The sequence below is a fragment of the Rhamphochromis sp. 'chilingali' genome (assembly GCF_963969265.1).
Source record: "Rhamphochromis sp. 'chilingali' genome assembly, chromosome: 11".
Taxonomy (NCBI): domain Eukaryota; kingdom Metazoa; phylum Chordata; class Actinopteri; order Cichliformes; family Cichlidae; genus Rhamphochromis; species Rhamphochromis sp. 'chilingali'.
In genome coordinates, this window is record NC_137938.1 from 6,936,028 (window position 1) to 6,953,417 (window position 17,390).

Genomic DNA, 17,390 nt, shown 5'->3' on the forward strand with positions numbered 1-17,390 from the left:
AAATGGTATATAAAAATAAATAAAGTCAATAATTTATTTCTAATTATATAATTAATTATATTATTTTATTATTTATTTATCTGCACATTAATAATCAGTTTGTCTTTATATTTATAAAGACTTATTTATCACTGTTTCTGTGACATTTGCAGCCTTTATACTTTTCCATGATTTATATGAAACGATTTCAAGGCTGGCTGTAACTAAGCCCAGAGGCAACAAAAGTAAGGGTCCAGACTGAGGTTTGTTTTTTTCTGTCCCTGGATGGGACGTCAGTGAAAAATACAGAAGGTCATGGGCTTGCTTCGCTCACAGAAAGCTACAATTTTCTCGACACTTCAGCACTGAGATTGTCATGACCCTGTGCCTTCTCGGCTGACTCTGAATGGCTACAAGTGTTTTTGTTGTGCTGCATCTCTCTCTCTCCCCTGCACTGTGCTCTACCGGGGCGGAGTCATGACGGCTCCAGCCCCTGGCTCGGACACCTGCAAGCAATCATCTCACTCACTTCTTAAGGCGGCTGCTGAGAGTGCTTCCTCGCTGGATTATTGTGTAACACTCGTCAGTGTCATCACCTATCTGAGCCGTTTTTCGAGTTTCTGTCGTGCCACTACTTACCTGCCTTTCCTCTCTGTGCCAGGATTCTCGCCAGCCTGAGGACCGCCGTTGGTGAGCTAAAGCCGGAGTCCGAGCTACCTGAGCTTCAGTGGATTTTGTACATAGCCCTCTTCTTCCCGTGCCTGTGCCCCCTCACCTGTATATATTCGCACCTGGTGTCTGTGTGTGTAAATAAATCATGAACTTAAGTGACGGTCTGCCTCCGAGTCCCTCCTGAGCCTGACAGAATAATCCAGCCACCGCTATGGACTCAGCAGGCCCAGCCTCGGCAGCGACAGCCCCTATGTCTCTGGAGGAGCTTCTGCACCGACACGAACAAATGCTGGTGAAGCTCAGCGGAGACGTGGCGTCTCTAACGCAGGCCTTCGCCCAACGGATTCCGCTGGCCGAGGACCAGCCTCCCGCGGCCCCTCCCCAGGTAACGCACGCTCCTGCCGTCACTACAACAGCCACAGCTACCCAGGCTGCTAGCGCGGTAGCGTCAGTAGCCTCCGCGGTTTCGCTGGATAAGCTTTTGCCTTCACCTGAGGCTTTTTCTGGGGAGATGGGAAAATGTGCGGGATTTTTGTTGCAGTGTTCTATGCACTTTCAATTACTGCCCCATGTGTTTGTTTCTGACGGGGTTAAGATCGCTTACGTCACCCAGCTACTACGTGATCGAGCCCTGGCCTGGGCCCAGGCCCAGCTGCAGGCTTGCCCCGGAATGTCTTATGACGACTTCCTGTCGCGCTTCAAGTCGGTGTTTGATAAAGGCTCTAGTACGGAGGCAGCTGGCTATCGTTTGATTAATCTGAAGCAAGGTAGGCGAAGCATGGCTGACTTTTCTGTTGATTTCTGGACTCTAGCTGCACAGACCAAATGGGGACCTGAGGCCCTGAAGACCACTCTGTTAAATAATATCCGCGAAGAGCTCAAGGATGAGATAATGATGCGTGAGCTTCCTGCTTCTCTAAATGCTTTGATGTCCCTGTGTATTCAGGTGGATGATCGCCTGCGGGCGCGCCAGAGCTCACGAAGACAGCAGTTTCGCGAGCCCCTGGCTTTTCGGGAGCCCCAACCCGACGCACGGGAGGCTAGAGCTTTTGGAACTGAGGAGGAGGTACCCATGCAGCTGGGACGTTCTCGACTCACCCCTGCGGAGCGACAACGCCGGTTTTCCGCGGGTGAGTGTCTGTATTGCGGTCGCAAGGGGCATTACATCTCTGCCTGCCCGGCGCTGGCAAAAGGAGGCGCCCGCCAGTAATTGAGAGGGTACTGGTGGGCGACCTGTCCAGCAACAAGCCTCTTCCCCGTCTCTTGCTGCCTGCTAAACTCACCCTCCGGTCGTTGTCCCATTCCCTCTCTGTGTTAATTGACTCTGGTGCAGAACAGAATTTCATTGATGCGTCGCTAGTCTCCAAGCTCAGCATTGGCAAACGACCACTGCCTCATCCTCTCCGCGTGTCCGCCCTGTCTGGTCACCGGTTGCCTGACATAACGCACGTCTCCCTACCTGTCACACTCACTCTCTCCGGTAACCACGTTGAGAACGTTTGTTTCTGTGTGTTTAAGGCTCCAGTAACCCCGCTTGTACTAGGTTATCCATGGCTTTCACAACACAACCCACACATCGACTGGAAGAAGGAGCAAGGAGTGAGTCCCCTTGTCCTCAAGGCCTGTGCCCCCCAGCTGTGTGGAGTCTTTCATAAACTGTTTATGCTGAGTCTGAGTCTGCAGAGGGTCCCGGTGATGTGGAAGACATCATGCCTCGTCCCTGTACCAAAGACGCCTCGTCCCAGTGGCCCCCAGGATTACAGGCCCGTGGCACTGACCTCCCACATCATGAAGACCCTGGAAAGGCTCATCCTGGACCAGCTGCGACCCATAGTAAGACCACATCTGGATCCCCTTCAGTTCGCTTATCAGCCTCGTCTCGGAACAGAGGACGCCATCATCTACCTGCTCAATCGTGTCTACACCCATCTGGACCAGCCGGCGAGCACTGTGAGGGTCATGTTTTTTGACTTTTCCAGTGCTTTCAACACCATCAGGCCGACCCTCCTGGGTGATAAGTTAGCAGCGATGCAGGTGGATGCTTCTCTGGTGTCCTGGATTGTTGATTACCTGACAGGAAGACCACAATATGTACATCTCCCACAGTGTGTGTCTGACAAGGTGATCAGCAACACAGGGGCACCACAGGGGACTGTCCTCTCCCCCTTCCTCTTCACCCTCTACACCACAGACTTCAGCCACTGCACAGAGACCTGCCATCTTCAGAAGTTTTCTGATGACTCTGCGGTGGTTGGATGCATCAGCAGGGATGATGAGACAGAGTACCGGGCTGTGGTCGACTCCTTTGTCACGTGGTGTGAGCAGAATCATCTGCAGCTCAACGTGGCAAAGACCAAGGAACTGATCGTGGACTTCAGGAAGACCAGGAAACACTTGACCCCTGTTTCAATCCAGGGGGTCAGTGTTGACATTGTGGAGGACTATAAATACCTTGGAGTACACATTGACAATAAACTGGACTGGGCTAAAAACACCACAGCACTTTACAGGAAGGGCCAGAGTCGTCTCTATTTTTTGAGGCGACTGAGGTCCTTCAACATCTGCCAGAAAATGCTGAGGATTTTCTATGAGTCTGTTGTGGCCAGTGCGATCCTCTATGCTGTTGCATGCTGGGGGAGCAGGCTGAGGGTCGCAGATGCCAACAGACTTAATAAACTGATCCGTAAGGCCAGCAATGTTGTGGGGATGGAGCTGGACTCCCTCAAGGTGGTGTCGGAGAGGCGGATGCTGTCCAAGATAAAGACAATGTTGGATAACACCTCCCACCCACTCCATGACATGTTGGTCAGTCACAGGAGCTCGTTCAGTGAGAGACTGAGATTACTGAAAAGCACCACTGAACGACACAGGAAATCATTCCTGCCTGTGGCCATCTCCCTGTACAACGCATCCACTTAACACACTGTTTGCTGCTACAGCTACACATGTTTCTTTTCCAAATATTTATTTATAAGTGACTTATGTATGTATGTATGTATGTATGTATGTATATATATGTATATATTGTACTATTCTTAGTTAGCGTATTGTCTGTCTTGTCTTAATGTTGGTTTAAAATGGAGCACTGTAACAAAAAATAATTTCCCCCAGGGATCAATAAAGTATTCTGATTCTGATTCTGATTCTGAAGTTATGGGGTGGGGTGTGGGCTGCCACATGACCTGCCTTCGGGCCGCCACGCCATCTGCTCCCTCTCCCCCCCCCGGGAAGCCTTCAAAGTCACCAGAGCTGTCTTCGGTTCCTTCCGTCTATCATGACCTCGCAGCAGTTTTTAGTAAGGATGAGGCGGGCTCGCTTCCACCACACCGGCCCTATGACTGTGCCATTGATCTTCTCCCTGGGGCGCCTCTCCCCTCTGGCCGCCTCTACAGCCTCACACAGCCCGAAAGGGAAACCATGGAGAGATACGTCAACGACTCTCTGGCTGCTGGGTTAATTCGCCCGTCATCCTCCCCCGTGGGGGCAGGTTTCTTCTTTGTTGCAAAGAAAGACAAGACGCTCCGGCCATGTATTGATTACCGCGGCCTCAACAAGATCACAGTAAAGAACAAGTACCCTCTTCCCCTCCTTAATTCTGCTTTCGAACTACTCCAGGGGGCCACGGTGTTCAGCAAACTGGACCTGCGAAACGCTTACCACCTGGTGAGGATCCGGGAGGGAGATGAGTGGAAGACCGCTTTCAACACTCATATCGGACACTATGAGTATCTCGTCATGCCCTTTGGCTTAACCAATGCGCCCGCGGTCTTCCAGGCCCTTGTTAACGATGTTCTGAGGGATTTTATTAATCGATGTGCTTTTGTGTACCTTGATGATATTCTCATTTTCTCTAAGTCCCAGGCGGAGCACGAGAGTCACGTGAGGCAGGTCCTGCAGCGCCTCCTGGAGAACCGGTTGTTCGTGAAAGCGGAGAAATGTGAATTTCACGTTGACACGGTGGCCTTCCTTGGCTATATCATCTCTCAGGGGGATCTCAAACCTGACCCCGAGAAGGTCCGGGCCGTGGTGGACTGGCCTCAACCGCCGAACCGCCAGCAACTCCGACGGTTCCTAGGATTCGCCAACTTCCACCGACGCTTCATAAAGGACTACAGTAAGATCGCCTCACCTCTCACTGCGCTTACCTCTCCCAAAGTTCCTTTTCAGTGGGACCTCTCTGCTCAGGAGGCCTTTTCCCTACTAAAGGAGAAGTTCACTACCGCCCCCATCCTCCGTCAGCCCAACCTCAGGCAACCGTTCGTGGTGGAGGTGGATGCTTCGGACTCTGGAGTGGGAGCAGTTCTGTCTCAACGATTTGAAGGTACGCTCCATCCCTGTGCATTCTTTTCTCGTCGTCTCTCACCCGCAGAACAGAACTACGGCATCGGTGATCGGGAGCTGCTAGCGGTCAAACTGGCCCTGGAGGAGTGGAGGCACTGGCTTGAGGGCGCGGAACACCCATTCATCGTGTGGACCGACCATAAGAACCTTGAGTACATCCGGTCCGCCAAACGCCTAAATTCACGACAAGCCAGGTGGGCCCTCTTCTTCACAAGATTCAATTTCACCATCACTTACAGACCAGGGTCGCGCAACGTGAAGCCCGATGCACTCTCCCGTCAGTTTTCCAGTACGGAAGGAGACTCCGATCCAGAACCGATTCTTCCAGCTACCTGTGTTATTGGAGCTGTCACATGGGAGATCGAAGCTCTCGTGCGCGAGGCCCAGGATACTGACCCCGACCCGGGGACGGGCCCCCCTGGTCGGTTGTTTGTCCCTGCTGCTGTCCGACCTCAGGTACTCCACTGGGGCCACACTGCCCGGTTCACCTGTCATCCAGGAGCCCGCCGCACCATCACCTTCCTCCAGCGGTTTTTCTGGTGGCCCACCTTGGACAAGGACGCCAGGGAGTACGTTATGGCGTGCACCACGTGTGCCCGGAACAAACGTCCCAACCGACCACCCGCCGGGCTTCTTCAACCACTCCCCACGCCAGGACGGCCATGGTCTCACATAGCGCTGGACTTCGTTACGGGGCTCCCACCGTCATCCGGTAACACCACCATCCTCACTATTGTTGAACGTTTTTCTAAGTCTGCTCATTTCATCGCCCTCCCCAAGCTCCCTACAGCCCTGGAGACCGCCCAGCTGCTCACCACCCACGTCTTCCGGCTTCATGGCATTCCGATGGACATCGTTTCCGACCGGGGACCCCAATTTACCTCTCGGGTTTGGAAGGAGTTCTGCATGCAGATCGGCGCCGCGGTCAGTCTCTCTTCGGGCTTCCACCCTCAGAGCAATGGACAGGCCGAGCGTACCAACCAAGAGCTCGAAGCGGCACTCCGCTGTGTCGTCTCTCTCAACCAGGCCACTTGGAGCGAGCAGCTCCCCTGGATTGAGTACGCCCACAACTGCCTGACCTCTTCAGCCACTGGACTGTCGCCGTTCGAAGCCTCATTGGGCTACCAACCACCCCTGTTCCCGGCCGTGGAGGGTGAGCATGCCGTCCCATCGGTACAACATCATTTCCGCAGGTGCCGCCGGGCCTGGCGGTCCACCCGAGCCGCTCTGCTGCGGACGGCGGAGCGCAATAAAGAGATCGCTGACCGCCACCGGATCCCTGCGCCTGCCTATACAGTTGGGCAACAGGTATGGCTCTCCTCACGCTTTGTTCCCCTTCGTGCAGAGTCGAAGAAACTTTCCCCGGCTTTCATCGGTCCGTTCGAGATTGAGGCCCTGGTCAATCCGGTATCCGTCCGTCTGAAGCTGCCTCGCAATATGCGTATCCATAATGTTTTCCATGTCTCCCAGGTCAAGCCCGTGCTCTCCAGCCCGTTGTGCCCGCCTTCCGGGCCCCCTCCGCCCGCCTGGCTCGTGGATGGGCAGGAAGTGTTTAACATCACCCGCATTATGGACTCTCGGCGGCGGGGGCGGGGCGTCCAGTACCTGGTGGACTGGGAGGGCTACGGGCCAGAGGAACGTTCCTGGGTGCCCCGGTCAGCGGTTCTGGCTCCTGGTCTGCTCCGCGAGTTTCACCGGCGGCATCCGGGTAAGCCGGGTGGGTCGCCGAGGGGCTCCCGTTGAGGGGGGGGGTACTGTCATGACCCTGTGCCTTCTCGGCTGACTCTGTATGGCTACAAGTGTTTTTGTTGTGCTGCATCTCTCTCTCTCCCCTGCACTGCGCTCTACCGGGGCGGAGTCATGACGGCTCCAGCCCCTGGCTCGGACACCTGCAAGCAATCATCTCACTCACTTCTTAAGGCGGCTGCTGAGAGTGCTTCCTCGCTGGATTATTGTGTAACACTCGTCAGTGTCATCACCTATCTGAGCCGTTTTTCGAGTTTCTGTCGTGCCACTACTTACCTGCCTTTCCTCTCTGTGCCAGGATTCTCGCCAGCCTGAGGACCGCCGTTGGTGAGCTAAAGCCGGAGTCCGAGCTACCTGAGCTTCAGTGGATTTTGTACATAGCCCTCTTCTTCCCGTGCCTGTGCTTCCCGGAGACCCTCTTCCTGTGCCCCCTCACCTGTATATATTCGCACCTGGTGTCTTCGTGTGTAAATAAATCACGAACTTAAGTGACGGTCTGCCTCCGAGTCCCTCCTGAGCCTGACAGAGATTAGTCCAGAAATAAAGGAAAGCAATAAAATAAATCAATCTGAATCTCACTCCTCAAGGCAAGAAATGTGATATTCTTTAGTGGCCAAGTCAGTCCAGCTGATCTCAGCCTAGAAGTGCAAAAAGGAGCAACTGGAGGTAGCTGCAGTAAAGGGAGGAAGCACAGCATGCGGCGATGCCCATGGGTTCTAGACTTCAGGCAGTCACCAACTCCACGATATTTTTATTCTAGTTTTAAAAACGATCCCCATACATGTTTGTTTTTTTTATTATTACTTGTAAGTATCTGAAATTGGGGATCTCACACACACACACACACACACACACACACACACACACACACACACACACACACACACACACACACACGTAGGAAAATATTTAGTATACACATCCAGAAATGCATACACTATTATATATTGTACATATATTTATTAGTTTCAGGTTGGCCATTCTTGTATTTTGCTCGTTTGTGTTGTTGTGTTTGCACATCTCTGTTGCTTGTGGGGCTCGCACACAAGAATTTCACTCGCATGTGCTGTGCCAGTGTGCCTGCACATGTGATGTGACAATAAAAGTGATTTGATTTGATTTTGATTTGATTTGAGGAGCTGCGAAACGAGAGCAAAGTTCAGGATCAGACAGACAGACATGCACCTGCTTTGAATGGGGTCAGCATGTTTGTGCAAAGTATACGAGGCAAACCAACTCAGCTTCATGTGGTAAAGGAGCTGAAACCTGACTCACCTCGTGCTACAACACATTGGAGCATTACCCAACCTCCTAGATTTATATTAATGTTTTATTTTTACTGTTTACCTGACAATGACTATGGCTTGAGGACCCAGTGTTTATGTGTTTCTCATGGTGTAGTCATTTATGTTTCTAATTTCTTCAGTAATTCTCTTGTTATATTTTGTAGTTTCTAGTCTTTAGGTTTTGGTGCTGGGCCTCCCCTGTATTCCACGTCTCCCTTGTCTTCATGTTCGTTTATCTCCTGTGTCTGTTTTCTGTGTTTCCCTTCTCTCTCCCCAGTCAGTTATGTTCCCATGTTGGTTTCTTCCCCGGTCCCTGCGTCATAGCGTGTGTCTCATGTTTCCTGTTTTATTTTGATAGTCCCTTGTCCGGTGTTAAGTGTTCAGTTTTGCTTCTTCCCCATTTTCGTGTGTTAGATTAGTTCCAGCTGTATTTCCCTCCTGTTTCCCTCGTTATCCTTTGTGTATTTAGTCGTAGGGCTGGGTATTGAGTTCAATCTCTTTAATCAAAGTTCTGTTCAGTCTTCGCAGTCTGCATTGGGGTCCACACCCACTCTCCACCGTCTGCCGCAGCAGACGGGACAGCAGCGAAGCTTTGCTTTCTGAGCTGTAGCAAATCACTGTTGCAAATCATAAGCTGTCAAATGTACAGTCATGCAAAAAAGGAAGCTTTCACAGGACTACCTTAAAGCGTTGCTTCATTTCATCGATGTTTGTGGGCATTTGTTTATGTACAGCTCCATAGGATTTCAGTTAGATTGAGGTCTGGACTATTGCATCAGCACGATTCTTTTCTTCATGGTTCTTTTGGATCATTGTCCTGTGATAAGACACACTTTCAGCCAAGACTTCACTGTTGGACAAATAGCCTCAGATTTACCTCTAGAATACGTTGGTTAACAGGTGCTCTGGTCCTTATTAGGGATGGGTACCGGTATCCGGTTCTGACATAAACGGTAGTAACCAGACCGAAAAGCAGCGCACATTTCGGTGCTTTTTTTTTTTTTTTTTAACTGAGATGTCATACGCTTTGGATTCTAGCCAATCATTTTACCTTTGCAAGCGTAGTAGGCGGGCCCAGGTACGTACGTTCTTTTAGAGCAGAGCTACAGATTAAAAATGCTCAAGACGAAACGGTCAAAAGTTTGGCTGTACTTCACAGCAAAAGATGCAAACTCAGCAGCCTGCAACAAGTGCTATTATGCTATTATGCTGATACTGTGATACTGTGTAAAGGAGGTAACACCTCGAATCTGATGAAACAGCTGGTGATCACCTCGGCTTTTAAAAAAACGCTATGCGTCGATGCATAGCGTTTTTTTAAAAGCCGAGAAACGCACCGTATTTGCTTGCTGCAGGACCTCACGCCGAGCACATCTACTGCGGGTGTGGTGCCTGTTATCGACCCGGAGTTAGCAACATGAACCCGAAGAGGAGAGTCCTGGCCCCTAGCCCTGCCAGTGTAGCAGCAGCAGCCGTTCTTCTCTGCGTGAGTAGCTTAATGTTGTTCATGTGTAATTTACGTTGAGTAGGCTAACCACGTTATTAAATTAATGCATGTAAGGTGAACTAGCAAACACCGTCGTAGTTACATGCAGCTGTCTTCTTGTTTGATGGCAGATACTCCCTTCACCCTGGCCAAAAAGGCTAAAATGACCAAAGAAAAAGTGGGAAATAGCTAAACATGAGAGGTTTTTGGATAAAGTTGGTGTTTTTTCCCCATTGATTAAGCACTGCTTCCAACCAAGAGTGATACCATATATCCCCAATAGCTGCAGAAAAGGCTAACATTGTTATCTTTTTACAAAAAACAGCTAAACATGAGAGGTTTTTGGACAAAGTTTGTGTTCTTGATTCTTTAAGCACCGGCACCTTTTCAAAAGTACCGGTTTGGTACTGATATCGGATAAAACCTAAACGATACCCATCCCTAGTCCTTATACTGCAAAACAAGCCCAAATCATCACACTTCCTCCACCGTGCTTGACAGTTGATATGAGGTTTTCGTGCTGATATGCTGTTTAGTTATAGCCAAATATGGTGCTGTACATCATAGCTAAACACCTCAACTTTGGTCTTCTCTGTCCACAGGACATCGTTCACAGGCACTGTGTTAACACACACCTGAAAGCTCCAAAGCAGCAAACACACAGTTGCTGATGATCAATTATTAAGTGTATCTGATTAACAGCACCTGGCTGCTAGTTACCCTCATTATCTCTATGGAAGGGTGTACTTTCACAGGCAGCTCTGTGAAAACTTTCTTTTTCACGACTGTACAAATCCTTTGTTACTTTTTTTTATAACTGATTTAATTATTTCATTGTCTCTCTTGCAACTCAAATATTAAATAAATATATGGAGCCGTTTTTCTTCTTAATCATTAGGTGAACAAGGGAATGTCAGGGAGAGAGAAGCTTGTGATATTACACGCTACTGAGGCTGAACCAGATTCATGGTTGGAGTGAATGCATGTCCCTCTGCTCTTTGTTGAAAAGAATAAGCACGTTACACTATTACAGCAACAATCTTTTTTTTTCTTTAAATAAGGAAGGCTTGATGACAGAGAACACCTGTGTCGGTGAAGTACAGGCACAACCGTCATCAACTCCTGTGATGTCCGTCGGTCCGCTGATCTGTCTGCCTGTCTGTCTCGACAGAGGGCAAACATGAAAACGGTCTTTTTCCGTAGTGACGAAGAGGAGGAAGTGAGTGAGGCCAAAGTAAGAAAACAGGACAGATGGTAAGAGCAACGATACACAAGAAGGGGGAAAAAAAGGGAAGTAGCGTAGCGAGGATGAGGACGAAGATACAAAGGAGGATGGTGAAGATGATGAAAAGATTGTGGGCAATGAGAGCCTCGAGGAGGAAGGTGATAATAATGGCATCATCAGGAGTAGGAGATGGAAAGGTAGGAAGAGGAAAAGGAGGATTATCAGGTGGTATGAGAGGAAGAGTAAAAATACAACAAATGGCAAACTAATCCGACCTCTCTATTATGACACCAGAGTATTACAGGACGTGTGATATTGACTTCCAGCTGGTTGAGTCTCCGCGCAACTTTAACGTTTCCCATCGAAAGGTCTGAAAGGGAATCTTTCTGTTGGAAGAAATTATGGCTGAGAGCAAGAAGCTTTCTTTTCTGTTTTGTGTCAGACTATTTCCTGTAACTTTCAACTCCCGCACTGTTCTCTAACAAGCAGAAACCAAATCCCGCAGTGGGGAAGAAAACTGCTCATGCAGACTCTGACTGAAAATGTGTGCTGTGAATTGCACTTTGACGAGTGTGTCTGCGTGTGTGTGTGTGTCTGTGCCTGTGATATAACAAAGCGTTGTAGTCGCTGCTTGCAGGTGACAGACCGGGGGCCGGATATCCGTTTTTAGCAGTGTCAGTGTGTCTCTTTGCATTTCTACGCGTGACTATAGTGTCCATGGGCGTCTGTTTGGATGTGCGTGTTGCTACGTGTCGCAGTAAACTACAGTCAGTGGGCTGCTGTACCCACAGTCGCTTCACTCAGATCAGCAACATTGTAAAGCATTAAAAAACATGTTTATAGACTGAAACGCTGTGTTACACTAATGCAGTACAGATTGTATGAAGGCAGTAAGCGGGGCCATTAAAGGACGCATGGGCCCTTCAATGTTCTCCACTTTTAATGCTCAAGTCTTTCACCATCTCCCCAGACTGGCTGCAAGTCTCCCATTATTGATTTTCTATGTGGGGAAAACTGATTATATAGAGCCATTTTATCATTCCAATGAAGTGCTGACATTAATGTCGGTACGGTAAAATGATATTTCAGTGGAAGTGGAACAAGAACATTTTTACATTACCCCACTCTCGCCAGGACTCGTTCTGTGTCTTTTATCATGTCACATCGGCCTGGAGTCAATTAAACGTGATCCTAAAGGTTTCAAAGGAGCTCAAAGAGGGACTATCACTCAGCCCACACCTACAGTCTAGACTTGCTGGCTTGACAAATGTTGGGATACACTGGTATAAGATTTAACACTGATATACACACATATCAGGACAGAATTATTAGCCCTCTATGAAATTTAAAGTTTTTGTCAAAATTTACAAAGCAAGGGATTTTTACAATAGCATTTCTAAACATACTAGTTTTCTTTAGAAAGAATACATTATTTCTATTTGCACACAATAACTGAATTATTTCATAAATAACAAAAAATTATCAGGATCAACACAACAGGATCTTCCAGCTTGCACAGGAAGACAGGGGACAAAGCCCTGATTTAAATCCAACTGAAAATCTTGTTAAAAACTACAACAAACGACTTCAGGTTGTTAAACAGCAAAAAGGACACATTAGCATTAGGGAGGCTAATAGTTCTGTCCTCATCTGGAGAATAATCAAAGAGTAACAGAGTCATCATGACAGGGCGTTACAGGATTACCAGGGAACAAATGCTATGTTCACACTGCAGGTCTTAATGCTCGATTCCGATTTTTTGATCAAATCCGATTTTTTTGTCTGCTTGTTCACACTACAAATAAAATGTGACAGCAAACGCGCTCCTTTGTGAACCCTCAAAGCAGCCCGCATGCGCAAAAGAAGACGTCACACACAACTCGCTGTGTTTGCTTCAAAGGATAGTTGCAGATTTCTGTCAGAATCTGCAGATTATACAGTACAAATAAAATGTTCACGTTTCTCCAACATTGTCTTCCCAACAGTTTCACTGACATCTACACTGGATGGCCAGGAAGCGTTTGCGATGTCTTATCGGGCGCTTCTCCGGCGCTGATAATTGGCATCTGTCTTGTGTCAGTGACGTAAAAGACGGATTTAATGCGACATGACCGTTCAAACAGCAGTCGCTTTCTAAAACATCAGATATGTATCGGATTCAGTACCACATACGAAGGTGACCCAGATTGGATTTGAAAATATCAGATTTGTGCCGTTCACACTGTCATACCATGATCGGATATGGGTCGCATAGGGTCAAAAAAATCGGATTGATGCGCTTTCGCCTGCAGTGTGAACGTAGCCAAAGTCACTAAGTGAGGGTCATGGGGGCAGCTGTCTAAGCAGAGAAACCTACAATTCCCTCAGCTAATCTGGTGGGACACAGTCATTCCTAAGCCAGCTGAGATAAACACCTTCAGTGAGTCCTGGAGGCTTCTTCTTGGTAGAAAATACCTGAAACATCTTGCCTAAGAAGTCTTCATGAGGGATGCAAGATGCCCGAAAGGGATGTAAGATGCCCGAACCACGTCAGCTGGCTCCTTTCACTGTGGATCATCTTTTTGATCCTCTCTTGGTTGACTGAACTCTCTCTACATAGGTGAGGGTAGGAAGGTAGAATGACCGATAAATGGACAGCTTCACTCTTCACCACAAAGGATGAATATAGATTCTGCCCCAATCTGCTTCTATGATTGTAGGGACTTTAACTTGGGATATAAAGCACCTTGAGGCAACCGTTGTTGTGATTTGGCGCCATATACACAAAACTGAACTGAATTAATCTCACCGTCTGCTCTTCCCTCACTTGTGAACAAGACCCCAAGATACTTAAACTCCTAAACTTAGGGCAGTAATTTGTTTTAGACTCAGTGTGGGGACTACACCCTTTTCCAGTCTCGGACTTGGAGGTGCCAAGTTTTCATTTTGGCCTCTTCACACTCAGCCATAAACTGCTCCAGCGCAAGTTTGAGGTCACCACCTGATAAAGGCAAGGCAAGGCAAGGCAAATTTATTTGTATAGCACAATTCAACAACAAGGTGATTCAAAGTGCTTTACAGAGACATTAGAAACAAAAACAAATAAAAAGCATGATTTAAAATTGATTAAAACAAACAAGCAAACAAACTAACTAAACACACACATTTCACACCTGTTCGCGCGATCTGAACCCTTATCGTAAGGGGAGCTACCAGTCCTTCTGTGGACGAGCTACTTTCTATTTTAAATTCCCTGAATTTAAAATACTCTCTAGACCCAGTCTAGACCCAGTTGGGGAGCTACCCAGAGCTCTAATCCCACACCTGTTCGCACGATCTGAACCCTTATCGTAAGGGGAGCTACCAGTCCTTCTGTGGACGAGCTACTTTCTATTTTAAATTCCCTGAATTTAAAATACTCTCTAGACCCAGTCTAGACCCAGTTGGGGAGCTACCCAGAGCTCTAATCCCACACCTGTTCGCGCGATCTGAACCCTTATCGTAAGGGGAGCTACCAGTCCTTCTGTGGACGAGCTACTTTCTATTTTAAATTCCCTGAATTTAAAATACTCTCTAGACCCAGTCTAGACCCAGTTGGGGAGCTACCCAGAGCTCTAAACCCACTTAACAAACAAACAAACAAACAAAACAGTATATAAAATCAAAACAGATAAAATCAGAACAGTAGATAAAATCAGTAGTTAATGTAAGTTTTGAAATTTAAGCTTAACAAACAAACAAAACAGTATATAAAATCAAAACAGATAAAATCAGAAATAGATAAGATCAGTAGTTAGTGTAAGTTTTGAAATTTAAGCTTAAAAGTGTGGATTTGGTGCTTTATTCAAATGCAGCTGAGAATAGGTGAGTCTTCAACCTGGATTTAAATAAACTGAGTGTTTCGGCTGATCTGAGGCTTTCTGGGAGTTTGTTCCAGATATAAGGAGCATAAAAGCTGAATGCAGCTTCTCCGTGTCTGGTTCTGACTCTGGGAACTGATAAAAGACTGGATCCAGATGACCTGAGGGATCTGGAAGGTTCATACTGGGTCAGGAGGTCACTGATGTATTTTGGTCCTAAACCATTCAGAGCTTTATAGACCAGCATCAGAACTTTAAAGTCTATCCTCTGACGGACAGGCAGCCAGTGTAAAGACCTCAGAGCTGGACTGATGTGGTCCACTTTTTTGGTCTTAGTGAGGACTCGAGCAGCAGAGTTCTGAATGAGCTGTAGTTGTCTGACTGATTTTTTAGGTAGACCTGTAAAGATGCTGTTACAGTAATCAAGCCTACTAAAAATGAATGCATGGACTAGTTTTTCCAGGTCCTGTTGAGACATCAGATCTTTTATCCTTGAAATATTCTTGAGGTGATAGTAAGCTGATTTTGTTATTGTCTTAATGTGTTTTTCTAAGTTTAGGTCTGCATCCATCACTACACCCAAATTTCTCGCCTGGTTTGTGGTTTTTAGATGTATAGATTGAAGTTCTCTGGTGACCTGTAATCGTTTTTCTTTGGCGCCAAAGACTATTACTTCAGTTTTGTTTTTGTTTAGTTGGAGAAAATTGTGGCACAACCAGTCATTAATTTCCTCAATGCATTTACCAAGAGCCTGTACAGGGCCTCGGTCTCCTGGTGACATTGTGATATATATTTGTGTGTCATCTGCATAGCTAGCCAACAGAACCACATCATCTGCAAAAAGCTGAGACAAATCCTAAAGCCCACAAAAGTCCAACGCACTGGCTCGCTTGGATGGACATTAGTACCATAGCTGTAAAAGGTTACAAAAACAATAATAGCGATATTGCTATTAGTAGGGCTGGGCCATATTATACCGTTCACGGTAATACCGGTACAAAGTTAGGCAACGATAAGAAAATGAAATATCGCGATAGAATATGGGTAAAACGCACATGCGCAGTGCCTTTGTTTTCATACGCACATGGCTGAAAAAGCATGGCGGCAACGGAGATTGAGAATGGAGAAAGCGGATCGTTGAGTGAAGCGGATGAACCAGAATAGGTTTGTAAAAATGGTGCCACTTCAGTGATGTGGAACTGGTTTGTTGTTTGTCCGTCAGATCGTTTAGGTCCCAAAGTCAAACGAACACCGCAGCGTCACTGAGAGTTAAAAACTGTCTAAATTCTTTCCTCTTTAATAAAACGATCAGCATTGCTGCTTTACCAGGTGTAACTATGAAGTTTAACATCCAGGCATCCATGAAAACAGAATTTATTACATTTAATTAATGGAGTTAGAAGTTAGCAGGAAGCTAGCGGAAGTTAGCTCGCTAGTTTCACTTGTTCTGACTGAAAGATTTCTGAAAAAATTCAAACGTACAGCTCTGCTATCACTTCCACCATAAATGAAGACAGGAAACTAAACAGCACTGACGTTTGTAAAGTTACTGAAGTTGGGCTAGTTGGTTTATAATGATGTGCTATGTGATCGCTAGCGACACAGCTAGGGTTGCCAACCGTCCCTTAAAATACGGAATCGTCCCGTATTTAGAAACAAAAGTACACGTCCCGTATTGAGATAATAAGGGACGCACTTTGTCCCGTAATACAGTGAGAATCAAAAGTAGTCTATAAATGTTTATGGAATTAACGCCTTGTTTGAAAACATAATTCCCAGCCCCTCTCCTGCTTTGTGACCAATGAGCTGACAGCACACTTATGACAATTCGAGTATGACAATTCAGATTATCTCATTGGTCGAGGAAAGGTCGCTTGCGGAGAAAATACCGGAAGACAACAGATGACCACAACAACAAGCATGGCCAACAGGGAAACAAACGCCGACACTGCGGTGCAAGTCTCGGATGACAGTACACCTAAAGCTGGGCAGACACTGCGATTTTTTTCAGTCACGTTATTCAGCTCTTGCTCAAACTGCACGATTGACTCGCAGGAATTAGAAGTTGGTAGGTCACGATGCAGGTCTCACACTATACGGCCCGATGCTCTGATGCGACCTGAGTGCTCACACTGTGCCAACATAACATGAAGGTTATAACAGAAAATCTGTCGCTCGCTCTCTCTGTCTTTCACTCACACAGACACACCACCATCAACTTTGCTAAATTGCTAATGAAAAACATGATCAGGCAGCTGTGATTGAGCAGCAGTGTAAATCCAACTATTTTCACGGTTGTTGTGGTCGTGATAATTTTGTGATGCCACATCGAAAAGGCTCGGATGAGCTTTCCAAAGTTCTACAAGTGCCTCCATCACTTGTGTCCAGATAATAATAATAATAATAATAATAATAATGGATACTTTATTGATCCCCATGGGGAAATTACTTGTTTTTCTCTGCATTTGACCCATTCACTCAGTGAAGCAGTGGGCAGCCCACTAAGCAGGCGCCCGGGGAGCAGTGTGTAGGGACGGTACCTTGCTCAGGGGTACCTCAGGGTAGCCGTTAAGTGGATTCGAACCGCCGACCTTCCGATCATGGGGCGACCACTTTACCTACTGAGCTATCCCTGCCCCATAAATCACACGCTGCACAGCCGTGCTGCGCCGTCTTTTTCACCGATGTTTACGTGTTTGCGCATGAGCAGTGTGAGCGGCTGTGGTGACACCCTCACGAGCGATTGATGATCGGGAGCTGGTCGTGAGGTGTTAATCGCTTCTCGTTACCCCACGTATACTACACGATGCACGATG

General features: G+C 47.3%; 2 protein-coding genes across 2 annotated transcripts in view; one reads left to right on the plus strand and one right to left on the minus strand.

Annotated features, from left to right (window-relative positions):
• The window catches only part of LOC308405059 (low-density lipoprotein receptor class A domain-containing protein 4-like), a 285,430-nt gene that overhangs the window by 150,357 nt on the left and 117,683 nt on the right, over positions 1–17,390 (minus strand). The gene's annotated exons all lie outside the window — the stretch shown is intronic.
• Positions 937–2,012, plus strand: LOC308405967 (uncharacterized protein). Its single transcript, XM_080896784.1, has 2 exons — positions 937–1,418; positions 1,598–2,012. The coding sequence occupies exons 1-2, from the start codon at positions 938–940 to the stop codon at positions 1,603–1,605; spliced, it is 489 nt and encodes a 162-aa protein (XP_080752910.1). The 5' UTR covers position 937; the 3' UTR covers positions 1,606–2,012.

Coding starts and splice junctions, on each gene's coding strand:
- LOC308405967 (XM_080896784.1), top strand. CDS start 938: ATGCTGGTGAAGCTCAGCGGAGACGTGGCGTCTCTAACGCAGGCCTTC.